The sequence below is a fragment of the Pelodiscus sinensis genome, chromosome 11 (genome assembly GCF_049634645.1).
Source record: "Pelodiscus sinensis isolate JC-2024 chromosome 11, ASM4963464v1, whole genome shotgun sequence".
NCBI lineage: Eukaryota > Metazoa > Chordata > Testudines > Trionychidae > Pelodiscus > Pelodiscus sinensis.
Window position 1 is genome coordinate 34,320,123 of NC_134721.1, and position 18,532 is coordinate 34,338,654.

At 45.6% G+C, this 18,532-nt stretch overlaps 1 protein-coding gene across 5 annotated transcripts in view; it reads right to left on the bottom strand.

Annotated features, from left to right (window-relative positions):
- The window catches only part of DPF2 (double PHD fingers 2), an 88,512-nt gene that overhangs the window by 26,347 nt on the left and 43,633 nt on the right, over positions 1-18,532 (bottom strand). For all 5 annotated transcript variants that reach the window (XM_075939133.1, XM_075939132.1, XM_075939131.1 and 2 more), the window contains 3 exons: positions 11,184-11,344; positions 8,727-8,834; positions 6,285-6,448 (listed from right to left, as the gene is read on the bottom strand). In XM_075939133.1, coding sequence (XP_075795248.1) covers positions 6,285-6,448; positions 8,727-8,834; positions 11,184-11,344 — 433 coding nt within the window. The remainder of the gene's footprint in view (positions 1-6,284; positions 6,449-8,726; positions 8,835-11,183; positions 11,345-18,532) is intronic.

Here is an 18,532-nt window from a genome sequence, read left to right on the forward strand (position 1 = left end):
CGGAAGTGACGCAGGTTTCAGACAGGACTTCCGTCCACCCCGCAGGAAGCCGGCACTACACTAGAGGTAGGTAGTGGGGCTTCTCGGGGGTGGGAGTGCCCGAACGCCTCGCAATCGACAGGTCGAGGCCTCGCGATTGACCAGTCGATTGCAATCGATGGGTTGGTGACCACGGACACGGATTTACACTAATTAACCCCAACAGTTTAGGACAAGAGGAAGAATGCATCTGCCTGAAAGTGTTTTGAGAATCCAGAAGGCAGATCTGGAATTTGGTCACTGACAGTGGGGCAAACCTCAACTCTTACAGAAAGAGCCTGGGGATATTTTGTGACCAGAAAATATTTTGGAATTTAAGGGCCTACAAACCATCAATTGTATATGGTTCAATTTATTTGCCAGAGAAGGATAAAGGAGAGACACAATCCTCTTGGGATTGTAGTATGTGCTTCCAGCAAGTCTTCCTCTAAGGCTGTTGAACACAGTTGCTCAGCAGTGCAGTCTAGCAGACAAAACATGGAAATTAGGAGACCTGAGGTCTTATTCCACTGGTCTACTACGTCACTAGACCAAGCCTCATCCTGTCTGGAGGCCTCTGTTTAAACTTTTCAGCGCAGGAGCTCTCTTTTTTCTGTAAGTTTGTTCAGTGCCAAGCACAGTGAGGCAAAGCTTTTAGTGCCATCGACGCGGTACAGGCTCAGGGATGATCTCGTTGCCCTAGCGGCAGTGAGGACGAGCTCGTGGTCAACTCTATTAGCTCTCGTGCTGCCTCCAGTGTCCTATGTAGAGGGCCTATCGACAAGGACCGACTCCTCTTGAAACCTACCAAGGTGTCATCTTCTGCACCACATCCCCTAGTCGCGCTCAACCAGCCATGCTTGGGCCCAGGAGAGGCAGACCTTGAGGCCGGTGCAGGTACATCAGGGTGTCCAGACTGGGGGTGTACCATGGGCACGTGTCAGGGCAGTGATCTGCCCCTCTCCGCTTGCTGCTTCTTACGCAGCACCAGTGATTGTGAGCGGTACAGGGCCAAACGGCACCTTGATGACGCCAAGGCCCCTGAGGATCCTGGAAGCCTCCTGCCCCGAGGGCAGTGCACTGTGGGACTCCAGAGCCACGTCCGCAGCCGGGCGAAGCGCTGACTCCTTTAGGAGTATTTTTAAGCGCAAATCTTTCTCACGCTGAGTCTGGGGCTTAAAACTGCAACAGATCTTGCAGTTGGCTGGGACATGGGCCTTACCCAAGCACTTTAAGCACAAATTGTGCAGATCACCACAGAGCATAGGTTTAGCACAGTCCACGCAAGACTTAGGGACTGGGGGGGTGGAAGGCCAGCAGGGGTATATATGCGCTGCTATAGTGGTGCCACTCCAGGGGGCTTCCCTGCTGGCCCGATGGGTACTGCTAAGGGACAACGCTCCAATCTGTGCATGCAGCACACACACACCTAAATGGAATGGACATGAGCAAGCACTCGAAGAATAAATATAATTTTCGGTGGTAACTGAGACCCATGAAACTGGAACATTTACAGCAATGCATTGGGTACTAAATAAAGGCAGTTATTGCCAATCTGATATTCAATCTACTAAACCATCCCCTCCCTCTGGATCACAAAGCCCAAGACAATTATGCAAAAGAAAATACCCAGGCAGAGGCGGGAACAGTTTTACACATGTAAATCTGAAAAACTTTCAACTAGAAAATTCCCACCCCAATCCTCCTTCCACAAAAATAGTTTGACAATGGGGTAAAGGATTAGAACAAAATTCATGCTGAAGAAATTTTCTCCAATCAGCGCCAATCCTTACTAGGCTTGTAGAGCTGTGGCATGTGAGGCGTTCCTGGAAGTCAGCCAATGCATTTAATATACATTCAGCAATTCAACAGAAAATGACGAAGAGCAGAGCCCCCTGTGACTTTGAGGGCCTAGTTTACATTTCACAGCAAATTCCACTCTCCTTGTGGGGAAGAAAGTTCCTAGAAGCCAAAGTTAATTTGCAATTGGTATGGGGAGAGCAGAGAAATCTTTAACAAAGAAAATAATATTTAATATTTTACAGAGGGGACTCTAGCATCCCCATACAACAGAAGGATTAAACATGGCGTTGTACTAACTGCACAAGCTAAACAGAGAAGTCTTACACATGCTGCTGCAGCTCACAAGCAGCCCTGGACTCCTGTCAGAGCTACTTAGTGGATAGAGCACTGGACTAGGACTCAGGAGACTTGGGTTCTATTCTCAGCTCTGGCCCTAACCTACTGGGTGATTTTAGTCAGGTACCATCAACTCTGTGCCTCAGTTTCCCTATGTGTAAAATGGGAATAATGGTACTCTAAAACGCTACTGACAAAACATCCTATACAAGAGCTAGGTATTATTTTTGTCATTATTAATATGTTAGATAGTGATTGGTAACATGGGTTAGGACACAGGGATTAATACCCTCATCTCTTCAAGAAGTGAGGGATGATACAAAGAGGAACTTTGGTGTAATACAATTCAAAGCATGGCACCAGCACACACACACCACAGCAACCAATCAATCCAGGCTACGATGGAAAGTTTGAACCCAATACCTCTTTTTTGCAGAAGCAAACAGAAGGACCGACCCCAAAGTTCTTGTAGGCTGGCCATCTTGCATGGTGAACGAATGCACAGATCAGATCACATCCGCAAGCATAATACTTGAAATAGTAAAGATCCAGCACACAGATGCACCATATCTGCTACAACAGCGAGGGACACCTCAGATGTATAGATAACAAAGAGCTACAGTGAGTAGTAACCACAGTTCAGTAGAGGGTCCTCCTCCAAGCCAGTGCTGACCCCAGTGCCTCACTAAGATATCAGGCAGTGTCATGTGCAAGGAATGGTGTGAGCAACTGAACAGAGGGCATTCTTCCATGTCAGTGCAACTGGCCCCACACATCCCAGAACACTCTAAGGAGGCACATCTTTCAGATGACAAGGATAATAAAATTCCCATTGTTTATGGCATATTACAGCTCCCATGGAACTTTGTGTACCAATAAGAGTGATATCCTGCCTAAATCCCAACTTGGGTAATTCCATTCTGTGTCTCAATTTCCTTGCAATTTCATGTGGATATCGTGTTCTTTGCTCCTGCCCTAAACTTCTGTACAGCTGCTAAATAGCTCCTGCATTCCACAGAAGAGATGGCTGCATGTGAGGCAGGATGAGTGTACCCCATTTTCTGATCTACAGATGACAAGTGCTTGCAATGGGGCATACAAACCCCATATTGCCAGGAAAAGGTTAATGAGCTGCTGTAGGCACAGTCAAACCCCTCTGTTATATCCACAATAGGTATCAGGCTCAAAGAGAGGGTTAGAATTGAAAAGCCCACCTCTCTTGGGAGTTGGAGGGGAAGGAGAGATCTCACTCTGTAAGAGAAGTCTGGCTGGGACCAAGAACTGACAAGATATAGCTGCCTGCCAGAGCCTCCTGAAGAAAGGTAGGCTTGACACAGGACTAGAGTTCTGACTTGCTACCTGTGTCTTGCCTATAGATACAGAGTAAGACTAATGCAAATAATGCCCCACCTGAAAGGGGGTGACTGTCAAATAAAATCCTTTTGTCTCGTGCACCTAAGAATGCAGCAGTGAGTTGTTGTGAACCCAGTGCTATGCAAGAGGTAGATATTATTATTACTATCTACCTTACATGGATATAGTCAGGGTTTGTACTTGTTAAGGGCTTCCATAAACTTCAATCATGGCAAATATTATTCACTGAAGAATTCACATAAAATGCATCAGCTACAAGCCAACTCACTTCAAAAGAAATGAACAAGACTGACTACACAAGTATCTACAACAGATGTGGGGAACCTTTTTTGGGTCAGGGGCTGCTGACCCACAGAAAAATCAGTTGGGGGCCAAGGGCTGCAAGGAGGCAGTGGGGGGCTGGAGTGCCAGCATGGACTCTCTAACACTGCACAAGACCCTAGCCTCGGAGTCCAGATCCAGGCAACCCAGGGGCCGCATCCAGTCCCCGGGTCTTAGGTTCCTCACCCCAATCTACAAATACAAAACTGAGTACACGTGGCTCCCCATAAAATAAGGCTCCTAGGATAAAACAACGTAACCACCAAGTGATCATCCTCATACAACCACAAAGGTAGGATTAACTGCTGTTCAGCACAGCCATGTTACTCAGGACTGTGTCAATCCGTCGCAGACTGAACTTGTGCCCAGAGGTGAGAAATAAAGTAAAAACACAAGGAATCAAAGGGAGAAAGGAGTGGAATGGAAAGTGCTTTCCAATTATTTCATCCTGGGCAACTCATGACTAAAAGCCCTAATTACTTTTTAGCATGCCCTTTACTGGCTATAAAGCATGGTAACATAATGAAGCAGGCAGCAGTCATACCATCAGCTGTATTATTTGCAACCAATAAGGAAGAGCAGAACTGCTGTTTATGTAAGTAATAAGCTCTCTGGGGCAAACCAATACTATGATGAGGGCTCTGTAAGTATATACACTATGGATGTTAAATATAGGCTAATTCCACATTTCTCAAACTATGGGTCCCAACCTCCCGGGAGGTCACGAGCAACTTGAGGGGGCTCACGAGCAACTTGAGGGGAGGGTCACAGTATCACAAAGTTTGAGAACCCTGAGTTAATTGAATAGTCAATTAACTTCATGAATCCTTATTGGTTACTTAACAGTCCCAAGGATGGGCCAGCAGCTATGCGCCTCCAGACCCATTCCTGAGGAGCCCCCTGCCACTTTCACACTGCTACCTCTGTATCAGAAGCCGTGTAGGGTAGCATCAGCCCCTTTCAGTGGGGAAGAAAGGGCAGTTTAGCTCCCAGACCCAGCACAAACCAGAACTGAGCCAGGCTGCTTGCCCACCTAGCTCCTAATACACTTTAGATGCAGAGCCACAGCAGGGGTAGGTCCCAGACCCAGGGTGAGCCAGGCTGCTGGCCAGCCTGCTAAAAAATGTACTGGTAAGGGGAGGAGGGGAAAAATAAGTGCAAATGCTTGTGCTTATCAGTTAATCAACTATTATATTCCTAATATACACTGCACCTCAATTTGTAATGTAAAAAACCACCACCCTTTCAGGGCTTTTTCCATCATAATACAGCCAAAAAACCCAAAGCCATATGAGCATAGTTCTTATTCTACTTTCACAGATCCTTTTAAATTACATCTCTACTCTTGCTGCAGATTACACAAATTCCCAGATTGGTGTCCATGGAAATTTTTGAAATAGATACTTTTTAGAGAGTGCCTTGTAACTTCCGTGTTTGTTCCAATTTTCTGAGAACACTTATTTCTCTGCAGACATCCCAAAGCATAGTAAAAATCACTGCAGGGCTTCCTGTGTTGAATCATCGTTGTTTAGGAAGCAAAAGGCAGTGGGGCCAGGGGTTAAGTCAGATTATAGTATGTTCCATGATATTAATCATGACAGCATGTTTTAACTGATGTCAGCTCCTTCCTTATCCCACTTTTCTTTTAAACTGCTAGGGGTTGAACATGAAAGCTAAAACTTTAGGCCAATACAAAACAACAACTGGATTATTATTAATATGACCCTGTTCATCTATAGCGCTTTCATCAGCAGATCCAAGAACTTTACAAGAGAGGTTGATATCACTATCCCCATTTTATGGATGGGGAAACCGAGGCACAGAGCCTAGAAGTGACTTGCCCGAGGTTGCCCAGCAGGCCAGTAGAGTCAGGAACAGAACCCAGTCCTCCCAAGTCCCAGTGCTCTCCCCAATAGTCTACATTGCTCTTATAATAGCCCCCATCATAGTCAGGGCAACAGCAGCAACAAATTCATAGTAATGGTTGTTAGCTCTAATATAGCACAATCAGTGACAGAGCCAAGAACAGAACCCCAGTCTCCCGAGTCCCCATTCAGTGAGCTACCCATGTATCCTAACACCAAAATGTGGCCTGGAAAAAATGAAAGTTTCCTTTTTCTACCACCAGAAAGCAAATCCAATAGTTCACTGCACTCCTGGATTCCTGATCTGCCACTACTACCTCCTGCTCCCTACACCCAATGGCAGATTCTCACAAGAAGTTCAAAATTCTGAGTGTTCAGTTGCTCCCTTTGTCATGCCAGACTTCATCAAAAGACACCCACCCTCCCACCCTCATCCTAACCATAAAAGCAGCAGCCAGAGAGAGACCGAAGAAGAGGAAAAAAAGAAGCATGCTTTGTTTGCTTTGGCAGCAAGACCATGAAGCTCCCCCTTGCAACATAGGGGAGAACGCTCTCTCTCTGCCGTACCTTCCGTGCACGGCTGTTGGTGACAGGGAACTCGCTCAGGCTGTCTTCATCATTGCGCAGGTCTGGCAGGCTGCGTTTCTCCAGGGGGTCAGTCCTCAAGAGGGCCTCCAGGCTGCTACCATCTTGGGAGATCAGCCCCTCTTTTTTTAAGGTCTGATCAGTATCTGTAGAGGGGAAAGAAAACCATACCCAAAGTCACCACTACACCATCAAATTAATTAATTGTGTGCAAAGGAGAAGACGCAGTCAAGACATTAGCACAATTTGGAGATGTAAATAGGACCAGTCTACACTGTGGGGGACAGTTACCATGTAACAAAAATATTACAAATAGGTCCTGCAATGCAACTGATTCTATAGCAGAAATGGGACTGGAACTGCACTGGCCCTCTGAAAGTATCATTACAGTCCCTCTAGTTCAGTATCAATCTTCTTGCCATGCCCAGAACCCTGGTATCTCCACCATCCAACTGCACTGGATCAGAACAATGGATCAGTCTAGGCTGCTACCCTGCCACTCCCTGTAACGCTGAAACAAACCAATGGACCCATGTAACCTGGTATCACAAAAATGCTAGATCAGACCAATGAGCCCATCTAAGCTAGTATCTCTCCAATACTGACCATCAACAGGTGGTCCCCAGGGAGGTATACACCCTCCAAAATACAAAATTCTGCAACAATATTTAATGGGAAAGGACATTTTCCCCATAGACTAGATGCTTAGTACAAGCTGACTTCCCTGGTTCAGCACCCTCGGGACCTGACCAGTCCCAAACGAGGGAGTTTGCTAGACCTGGGGAGGTCAATTCTGGCCCCCTGCTGCTGGCCTCTGGTTCTCCCGGGGGGGGGGGGGGGGGGGGGGGGGGCACTAGCCTCCCAACCACCAACCCTGGCACTGCTTCTAGCTACCAGCCTCGCTGCCCCAGGGCTCTCTGGTTTGGCAACATTTGTTGCCAGATCAGAGAGTCCCAGACCCAGACCTGCAGTTAGCTTAAACTCCAAAGAGCAGCGGCTCTCTCCCATGTTTACCCTACTTGGTACTTCCCAAATGTGATGTACACCATACTGGTCTAGAGAGCCACAGGATGAAAACCTGGGGAAAGCAGCAGAACACTGATTTACTCCACCCATAATGACAAAATGGGTGCAGAAGGGGGTGGAGGTGCAGGGTCTGGGTAGGAGGGAGGGTGCAGGAATGGGATGGGTGAGCGGGGTCTCAACAAAAGGAGTGTGTAAGTATGATGGGGGGACTGCCGGTTCCAGGCATGAAGTGGATGGAGGGGGCTTACCGGGCTTTGTGCCTCCCACCACTCCCAGGACCCGCCCCTCACTGCTCCCATTGGCTGTGATTCCAGCTAACAGGAGCAATGGCAAAAGCTTCCAGGTGAGTGGTTTTCTGTGCTGCTGTTCCTCCAGTTGAGGTGAGAGCAGCAGCACGCACAGCTGCTTGCTTGCCCCAGATCCAGCCTGTGAGGCTCAGCCCTCTCCCCACTTGCAGCAGGAAGCCAGTGCTCAAACCTCGCAGGGGGAGGTGTTGGAGTGCCTGCACAGACTCCCCATTGGGAGGCATGGGGGAGCCTCGAGCACACAGCCCACCTGAAAGATGGTCACAGACCACATGAGAACCACTGATTTACTCCAATTCCACACTGAAAATGTGTTCATGTGGGAGAAAGCAAAAGGCAACTGCTTCAAACATGCATCCCCTCCCTGTTCCTGCAATAGTCTCAAATCAGCTGCCCACAGGAGTAGCTCGGGATGCCAGTGAGCTGAGCTCTGTATAACAAGCTCAAGTTCTTATTATACAGAGCTCAGTCACAACTCATACCATGCCAACAATGATTTCTACATCAGGTGGTAGAACTGTGGCACTGAGGTTACGTTGTCGAGTTTTTTTCAGAAGAAGATCTGCAAATCATGCTCTCATTTGCATATATTCTTCCAATTCTTTTTGCGGAAGAGGTTTTTCCAATATTTGGCCCTAGCCCTGGCCCTGTGTAGACGGGGCAAAATGTCGTGAAAAAACCTTCACAAGACTTCTTATTCCTCGTAAATCAAGGTTTATAGGGTCTTGCAAAAAGAGGGTTTTTTTCCCAACTTTTGGCCCCATCCACAAAGGGCCAAATATTGGAAAAACCTCTTCCGAAAAAGAATCGGAAGATATGCACATGTGAGCACAATTTGCATATGTTCTTCCGAAAAAAACCTGCAATGTAGCCATAGACACAGTAGTACCAAGAGGTTATTTCCATCCATGTTCTATACAAACTATGATTATGACATAGTTGAGGCTGCATCCTCAATCCAAGAGAGGAACATATGAACTGGAAGGGACTGTCTGGGTCAGAGACCACTACCCTAATATCGCAGGCACTTGTCTCAGGAGAGGAGCCTAATAAATGCATTGCAAGCAGAGATCAGACGGAGGGAAAGTGTCACCTGGTTTGATGGAGGGGAAGGAAAGCCTTGGGTCCTCAGGAGGGTGAGCACGGCGCTTTTTCCTCCAGCGACGAGCTGGGTAGGAGTAGAGCTGGCCAGAAGCTAAACCTTTAAAAAATACAAGAGAAAGCCTGAAACCCGATATTCTGACAAATTGATGCCACAAAGCAATGAATATAAGCACTGTCTTCAGAAAGCAATGGGGATGATGGGTAACCCCAGTGCCTTTAGAGATAAGACCCCATGTTATTTTAATTATTACAGTAGCACCAAAAGGCCCACACTAAGATCAAGGCCCCACCTTTTGACACCATCAAACAGCAAGGGAAAGTCCCTATGACCACAGAGTTTAAAATCTAAACAGATACACGGTGAAAGGGGAAAACTGAAGCACAGAAAGGCAAAGTGACTTGCTCATGGCCATCCAGAAGGTTACTGGCAAAACCAGGAATAGATCCCAGGTCTTCTGACTCCCAGTCTAGTGCCCTATCCTCTGGCTCCCACAGCCTCTCTGTAAAATGGGATAAGTGTTAGGAAGAAAAGTTAGCTGCCAAGGGTCAGTCTTCCATTCCCCATTGTATGAGAAGCTCAGTCTAATATAAGGAAAGCACAACACACAGAGTGTGGTAAGATGCACTCGTGAATGAAAGTGCCAAAGGGAAGTTTTTACCAAAAGCTGCACGTTTGCAGCCCCGTTCCTGTTTCTCAAAGCCATCGTCAGGGGAACCTTCAAAGCTTCAATCCCACAAATTCCTCCTACACACACTGAAAAAGGCTGTGAGATGCCTACAAAACAATGCAGTCTAGCATTGCTTAGGCCAGCTAAGGTTTCTGCTATCTTTGTTCACATTAGCATTGGAATTGCAAGGGCATCTAAGGGCGTTGTTCATGGACCTAGACCCCATGCAGACGCAGAACAAAAAAAAATTCCTTTCCCAAAAAGCTTCCAAGAGAAGTATCATTTTTCACTCTGTCCTTCCAATCACTCTTCATCCCATTTTATCTATTCTGTCCTGTAATACGCAGATTATACACCTTCTGGAGAGGGCACTATCTTTGCAGCTTGTCCACGCGAGGAACAGGACAGTGATTAATTCTTGACTGAGCCACATGTATCATCATAAACACCATCATGCACATTTCCTTTTGTGGGGTAGGGGATGTCAGGGCTCTCTCTGCATTTCCTAATACAGTTAGGTTTTAAGACAAAATGTCACAACATAATATTCCTCATGACTTAAACAACATTTGAATTGTCAAAGAGCTATACAAAATAGCAGCACAGACTTTCCAAAGGAGGTCGGTATCACTATTCCCATTTTACAGATGGACACAGAAGGGATGTGACTCACCCAAGATAACCCAACAAAACACCGATCCAGGAACAGAACCCAGATATCCTGAGTTCCAATTCAGTATTCTAGCCAGTAGGCCACACTGATCCCACACGCATTGATGAGATTATTAGTACCAGTTCTGATCCCAGATACAGAGGACTTGCATATTTCCTCAAGTTCATTGCAGGTTGGTAGCAGAATCAGACACAAAAATCAAGGAGCCCCAATTTTCAGTTGTTTTGAAGGATCCCCTGTTCATGGCTTTGAGAAACAGAAATTGATTTGCAAACATGTAGCTGTTGGTAGACGCTTCCCTTCAGCCCTTTCATTCAGGAGTGCATCTTTCCCACACTGTGTGTAGTTATGCTTTGATATATTAAGTCATATTCTCTACTCAGAGCCAGAAGAGAAACCCAGAGATCTTAATTCATACTCACCTTGCTATAACAACTAGACCCAATGGCCTTCCAGAGCTGTGACTAGAATTCAGAAGTCCTGACTACTAGCTTTTTTGCTCTATCCGCTACACTACATTGAATATGCAAGACAATAAACTGTACGTTAGAAGACAGGAGATAAGCGAACTGTAAAAAGAATGCACGCCTGTTGCATTAATCAAAACCAAAGAGCCACCCCGCTCACCTAAACACCTATAAAGGGCCGCAAGAGTTATGCCCATGTACCACAGAATGAATTGGCCCTTAAAGAGATTTGGCTTAGCCCCCACCTGTGACATGTCAGATGCCTCCCAGCAGGTGAGATAAAAAGACAAGAAACAAGCAGGTCTCTTAATGGAGAGAGCTGAAGGAGACCATGGAAGGACCCGGAAGGCATGTTTGCCACACAAATTAGACAAAGACTTGGCTAGAGATAACTGCACAGCAGTTGGTAGCAGGTGCCTGAGGAGGGGGCCAGGCATGCCTTAACTGATGTTGAAGTGTGTGAAAAATTAATACATCCCTAGGAAAAGGAAATTAAATACTAAGACACTGGGGGGAGCTTGACTGACACACTGGCTAGTGAGCTGGCCTGCTAGTTTATACAAGTGTGGGTAAGCTGAGGCAGAGCGGAAGCCTAGTGCTGAGTTTGGGGATACATATCATAACAGAAAAGGCCCCACCTGGTCCTCTGTGACGCTTTTCCATCCATATGTAGCAGTTGCTCTGTGCCACTCCGGTCTGTGAATCTAGGAAAGGCAGACGGACACTCCTCTCAGCACATAGCCTGGCGTTGTAGTTGTGGCACTGCTCCATTGCATCTTTGTAGTATTGCTCTCCAAGGCTATGGGTAGAGAAAACAGACACCATGCATTAGTTGTTAGGATTCCCTGATGAGCTGCATGCCTCTTCTGGCACTTTCTGCACACCGGTTTATAACATCCTCCTGACCCTGTGGCAAGATTGAAGATCCCAATATAAATATTGGAGCTAGATCTTTGTAAAGATCTACAGCCAACTCTGAAGACAACAAAATAGCTGGAGCCAAGCTCTAGGGATGTAACAAGAACTATCACATTGGTTTATTTCTTGGGGATTTATATCCCTAATACAGGACTTCCCAGGAAACTATTTAAAAACACCTGCCTCAGGACTTGTACCCTCTGACAATCTATCACCATCATGTGGACATGCCAAGACTTCTAGTTATAATTAGCATTTTAAAAGGACCAATAACCCATAGAGATCAGAGCATACAACAGCCCTTATTCTTGGAATTACTTCAAGTGTGGTTGTAGCAAAGAGGTGTGGCCTCGGTCGGGGACAGTGAGGAGGGCCAGACCCCCTCTGGTGGGCAGAACCATGAAGTCCATGCCCACTAGATCAAATAAGAAAAACATGACAGGAACAGGAAATAAGATAGGGATGTAGAAGTTTAACCTGTTTTATCTGGTAAGCATTAGTCTGGAGCACTAGACTAAGGTGCCATTGCTGCATCCCTAATTATGTTACACTGCATGGGGTTGGAACTCTGAACCATTTGGGGACTTCACCCACCCATGGGTTGGGTCCCCAGAATCATTCACAGCTCTCCCTCACCTGAGGTGAAGCCATGAAACAGCCAATTTTCCCTTTCTGATAGACTGACTCCAGGGGCATATGTATCAAAGAGGGTTGTGAGTAGTTGACCAGTCGCATGCAAATCAATCAATCAATCTCACTCACACACTCACACTCACACACTCACACACTCACACACACCCCCGCCCTCCCCTCTCTATATCAGAGTCAGCAAGTGGGGGAAGCAAGAGCCAGTGCTGGGGGGGAGTTGGCTTAAAAGCTGGTTCCTCCCAGCACTGTCTCCGTGGTGCCACCTGCCTCCTCCGATGATGCCTCTATCAGAGGCGGCAGCAGGAGGGGGGCATGGGAAGCTGTCATGAAGCAGCCTCTGCCTGCAGTGGGTCCAAGCTAGATGCAGGTAGCAGCTGCTCCAGCAACAACCCCTGTCCACAGGGGGGGTCCCAGCCTCTGCACATCCAGATCCTACTACATTTAAACTGCAGATCTGCAGAAGGGGTAGCTCCTGGAGCCGACATGGGCTGGGACTGAGCACTCTGCCTTAACTAATCTGTAGTCTATACAAATTCTATCGACTAGATGATTAGCCAATTACCCACCTCTTAACATCCTTAGCAGCAAAGAGATGGGCAGTGAGAGGGCGTACAAATGCTTAGAGGTACATACCACTCCCTCCGAAGTAAGGACTGCCAACACTTCCCCTACAGCTTTTGGTATTTTTCTCAAAGCTGCTTACACTGAATAATGTTCTGCAGAAACCAAAGAGGCTTCCCATTATTTTGTATCACAAAGCAATTTAATTTTAATCATTTTTATTTATTACTACTAAGTGTCAAGGTGCATAGCATTCTAAATCTCTCTAGTGCAGATTTAATGCTGGTGAAAGTTACTAGCCTATTTAAATCCTAGGATGGTGGGCAGAATTAACAGTTGGCTCCAACCCTCTCCTTCTCTGCCTACTCTCTCTGGCCATGTCTACACTGTCACTTCATTTCATTGCAACTTTCCTGTTCAGGGTTGTGAAAAAACACCCCCAATAGCACAGAAAGTTACAGTGCTGTAAAGCACCAGTGTAAATGGGTTCCCAGCACTGTTAGCTACTCCCTTCTTTTAGGTGGTTTCCACAGAGCGCTGGGACAGCTCTCTCCCAGGGCTGGTGCTGTGGCCATACATTCCCTTTAAAGGGATACCATGGCACTTAGGTTTTAAGTGCAGACTTAGCCTATGTCTCAGCTTCACTTCACACCTGCCCTATTCCCCTCATTTTTCATTTAGATGATTCGCCACCCCAATCAAATTGTGGAACATGTTTGCTCACATCCAGAGCCATCCCATTCATAAGATGATTCAGGGCAGTCATCCCAGACTATGCTTTGGGGGGCCCCACAGCAGCCACCTCAACCATCCTATGGATGGGTCCCAGAGTGGCCCAGAAAATTATGGGGGAGCCTGGCAGAAGGGGTAGGCCCCACTCCTGCACTCACCGTGGGAAGCGACCTGGCAACCTGCTCCACTTGCCCTCTCCCAGCCCTCTGTGCTCTGCTTCACCACAGCAGTAGGAAGCAAAGCATCCTGGCCCCACTCAGGCTTTTAACTTTGGGCAGGTCTAGATCCACTTGTCCCAGTACCCACAAAGAGTACTGTGTGTTTGTGCAGTGACTAGCACAGGGATGGGGAATCTTTGGGGTGGGGGAGAAGTGGGGGTACTGACTCAAAAAAAAAAAAATCAGTCCAATACCACACGAGTGAGAAGCAAATAAAAAAAAAAGACACAGCGGGGAGGGGGAACCAAGGCTCGGAGACTTGCCACAGGGAGCACTGACAGGGGAAAGCCCCAGGCCTCGCCACAGGCCAGATCAAAGTAAGCTGGGGGCCAGATTCAGACCGCAGACTGCTCAGCTCAGCCTAGCACAACAGAACTCCATTCTCGGTTGGTCCTTAGGTACTACTATAAAAAACATGTTTAATTAAAAGGTGGACCCATTCAGATGAGGGACATGCTGCAGAACCCAGCACTTACTTGATCATAGAGTACAAAGAATGAAAGGCAGATCACAGGCTCACAGTGAGGGATCTAGAAGGTGATGCTGAGCAGAGAACCACAGACCAGCCTACTTGAATCCTCAGGAAGGGCAGGCAGTGCCCTATCAAGACCCATGCCATAGACGAGGGAAGCACCATGGGAACTAGAAATTGACTGAATCCAAAGGAACTAGAAATTGACTGAATACATGGGACAAGTGAAAAAACAGGAATGGAGATAAAGGTCAAAGGTACATAATGAGCGGACTTGTATGGAGACAGTGCAGAGAATATGAGACCAAGTTGACATTCCTTGAATCTAACAGAAGCTGCTCAGAGCCCATCACCGCTGCTCAACTCTGGGAGAAAAGTAAGTCTCCCTGGCTTTTTCAATACTTGGCATTTCTGCCATGAGTACTAGCAAGGGAGCCAATAAATAACATACCTGTCCTACTGAGAACTGGATAGGGGATCTATCATACACTCATCATATGAGATTTTTAAAGGCATTGGTAAGCCACGCTGGAGTCAAATGGCAGAGCTGAAAGGCTCTGGTTACTCAGGCAAGTGGGTAATAATCTTTCACCCTAAATACCATTTCATGAAATGTCACAAAAGATGCACTATGTATAGGTGAAACGTGGAATCCATCTGTTTTAACACAATTATCCATAAGTAAATCTATTTCATATGAGATCATTACCTTGATTTATATTTGGGTTTTTTATTACATTTAGTTCCAAATTACTCGTTTCTCAGAGTTAAATAGGTAGATTACCTAACTGGAACTGAGTAACAGGACCAGTCAGCCCTTAATTCTTATCTAGCTCTGTCTTCTATGATTTGTTTGTTCGTCTTGTCTCTTTCACCTCAGTGGATATACTCCCACATTTAAACATGTCGTTGTAGCCAGCAAAAAACCAAGCAACACTGCTTGTTACTGAAGGGTGCTATCACGTGCTAACAGTAATACTATTTACACAAATACTTGAGTAAAGAGCACATGTTCACAGTTGCACAGTAGAACACGGAAGATTTTATCCAGCATGTGCAAAATGACACACATTCTTGCTTCACACATCCTATACAACACAAATAGAGTATGCATTTCTTGGGGGGCATTATCCTCAAAACATTCTCACATCTCTCCAGTTCTCCAAACAATTTCCACTCTCTGGAAATATCAATAGGGTATTAAACTCTTGTCTTCCATTAACAGGTAAAATGCAAGTCATCTGAAATTTAAAGAACCCAGGGTCCTTTTCATGCCCCAGGATGTTAAGCAAATTCTAACTCGGGCACACAGTGCAGTCTAAATTAGTCTTTTCACTAGCTGCTTGAAGTTGTTGTGCAGTGCAGCTGCCGTGATCCAACCAAGAAATAGCTGGATTTTAACTGAGTGGAGTGACACTTGCATTTTTGAGATACTCCTTTATGCAGTGCCTTTCAAAGAAAGAAATGCGTAATGTATGTGAACCACTGAACAAATTCAGAAGTACTTAAGTATGTCACATACTAAGTGCTAAGATGCTCATTTAGAACAAGTGTTGTAGGCATGTATCTTGAAAGGAGGCTTTGAGTTCTACTCCTCCTACTATAATGAAGACAGAATTATCTCAAATTTACCACATACAACAATGGAAATATCATGGGTGTGTAAGGCTATGATTTAATCATGTTTAATAATGAGTATTTTTAATAAAAGTCATGGATAGGTCACAGGCAAGAAAAAAAAAATCACATCTATGAACATGACTCGTATAAATACCCCTGATTAAATCTTGAAACCAAGGGGTCCACAGCACTGGCTTCTGAAGAAGGAAGCCCCAGTGGGAGTCTGCTGCTGCTCCAGCTATCACAGGAGGAGGGGGCGGGAGTCCCAGGGGGCCAGCTGCTCCCACCACTCTGCACAACTGCTCAGGCAGTCCCCACAGCCAGCAACATCAGCCCATCAGCCAATGCTCAGGCAATCCTGTGGCCAGCTGGCCAGGGCTGCCAGAGCACCTGCCAGTATGGATGGAAGCAAGGCCCCCTGAATTGCTGGCTCCAAAGATGCTTCAGCAGCAGCTGGTGTAACTGTCCCCAGGGCTCTGGGGTCTGACACACTGGCTGCTGCAGAAGTTATAGAGGTCACAGGAAGTCACTGAAACTTTGACCTCTTCCATGACAGAGATGGGGCCCTAATGACGAGCACAGATGTGTCACAAAAATATGGAGTAGCATTTTGAAGTGATGCCAAGAGCTGAATTTCCAGCAACATACTGAAAATTCAGGTGACGTACCTACATTCCATGCTCATGTCCTTACCCTCTAAGAAAAGCATTTATCTGACAGTCCCTCTACTTAGTCTTTTTATATCATTATGCTATACTGAAGCTCAGTTACAATACATAGATGCTAGAGAGAGAAAAAAATTGAATCCGTTTTGGTAATCTGGTTAGCAAAAACATCAGGGAAATTCAGGAACCAACAAAAGAATACAAGACTTGGATTAACTCTGATTCCCCCCACCCCCACCTTAAAGGTTTTTTGTTTTGTTTTTTTGCTACAGCAGAACCAAAGACTCACTTAATCGAATGAGCCATAATTACAGTGATTTCAATGTTAAAATCTTGCCACAACGTAGCAGGGAGAGGGGAAAGCAGGGAATTTGCTGGATTCAGCTTGCTAAAGAAGAGAGAATTTTATATCTCTGATGCCAGGAGAGGAAAGGAAAGAAACTGGAGAAATACATAAGCACAACACCCCTTGGTTTACATACACACACATATATAGATCCTGACACTTCAATATGGTCTGAAATGACTGCATCAAACTAGAGAACATGAGTCAGAGGGGAAAGTCACTCAGGCTGGCTCCATAGCACAACTCAGTAATCACACACGGCAAGGAAGCTGCTAGTTAATGGGATGAACAAGACATGACACAAGGGAGCATTTGTCTTTCAGGCAACACGTGAGATTTTGCACATAACATTGCATGCAAAGTAACTTGCTGGACATAACGCAGAACAACTGGGGATGAGACAGCTGGATAATAAACATCTCAATGCCATTTCTGATCCAACACCAATAAAGATCAGGATTAACAATCGAAGTCAGTGGAGTTAGACAGAGGAAAACTGATGTAAATTAAAGGGAAACCAGCCCCTTTAACTGGAGAATAAAAACTTTCAAAAAATAAGATATTAATATACACTTCACATGCACATGAAACCTCCTTGGCTCCACAGCTGCCCAACAAATATTCTGGTTCATCCAATGTGCTTTCTGCTTATTCATAGCACAGAAAGATTTGACAACCAAACAAGATCACAAGAGATAAAATGGTCCACAGAACTAACTATGAGAGTCACTGTCCTTATGGGTTTCCAAATGTAAGATTACACTAATCTTAGCAAAAATCAGTGCCATAAAGTAATATGTGGTACAAGTCATATGTGTGTTAGAAACTAAGTGGACCGGGGAAGTCCTGGTTATAGTACTGTGCAGTAGTAGATGAAATTTCATTATGGTTTAGCCACATTCCCAACTATCCTCTCCCCCTCTACAGCTAGATTTGTAGTGTAGAAAGGAGTTGAAGCTATAGCCATTCTACAGATGAAACCCTCTATTGCAGGGCTACTCAACTTTGCAAGCCCCAGGGGCCACAATGATACTCACAGCACATGCGGCAACTTAAGTGTGGTTGCTTATATACGCAAATAGCTTATTTCACACTGACAAGCATGAATACAAAGATTAAGGCAAGACTACACAACATGTAGTCCCCATTTAAGTCAGTTCTGCTGATATTAATAAAATGCAATATTTATCCGATTTCCACCCATATAACAGCACTCTTAATGAGCAATGACAGTCCAGGAATTTAACTACTAAAATGCATATCAACAGAAGACCATTATATTGACCACTTTTTGGTTTTGGCTCCCACCTGCAGACCATATGTTGAGCCCCGCATAAACCCAAACTGCACTGCAGGCCACAAACAAATGGGCTGTGGGCCGCATGTTGAGTAGCCCTGCTCTATTGCTTGCAAAACAATCCTCCAATCAGTGTATGTAGCAGTCTTTTGCCCTGATAACTGATCAGTAAATTATGTTATTGACAAAACAAGTCTCTTCCCCACTGCAGTCTTAGAAATAATGCACTGGAGAGAGCCTTGGACCGATTTAAGAGACCTAAACTCTAGTCCCAGTTCTGCTACTCATTCAGAGTAATCTTAATAGTTCCCAGTTCTGCTCATTTCCTCCATGCTTGAAATGGGTAATTCCAACTACCCTCCCTTATAAAACAATTTTAGTCTCTTGAGTTAAAGGCACTACATAAGCATTAACTATTTTAACAATTTTCAGGATGGAAAATTTTCCTGAAGTATTCAGAAACAGAATAGGATTCCCCTTAGCAGCGTAATATGGTTTGGACTTCTAGCA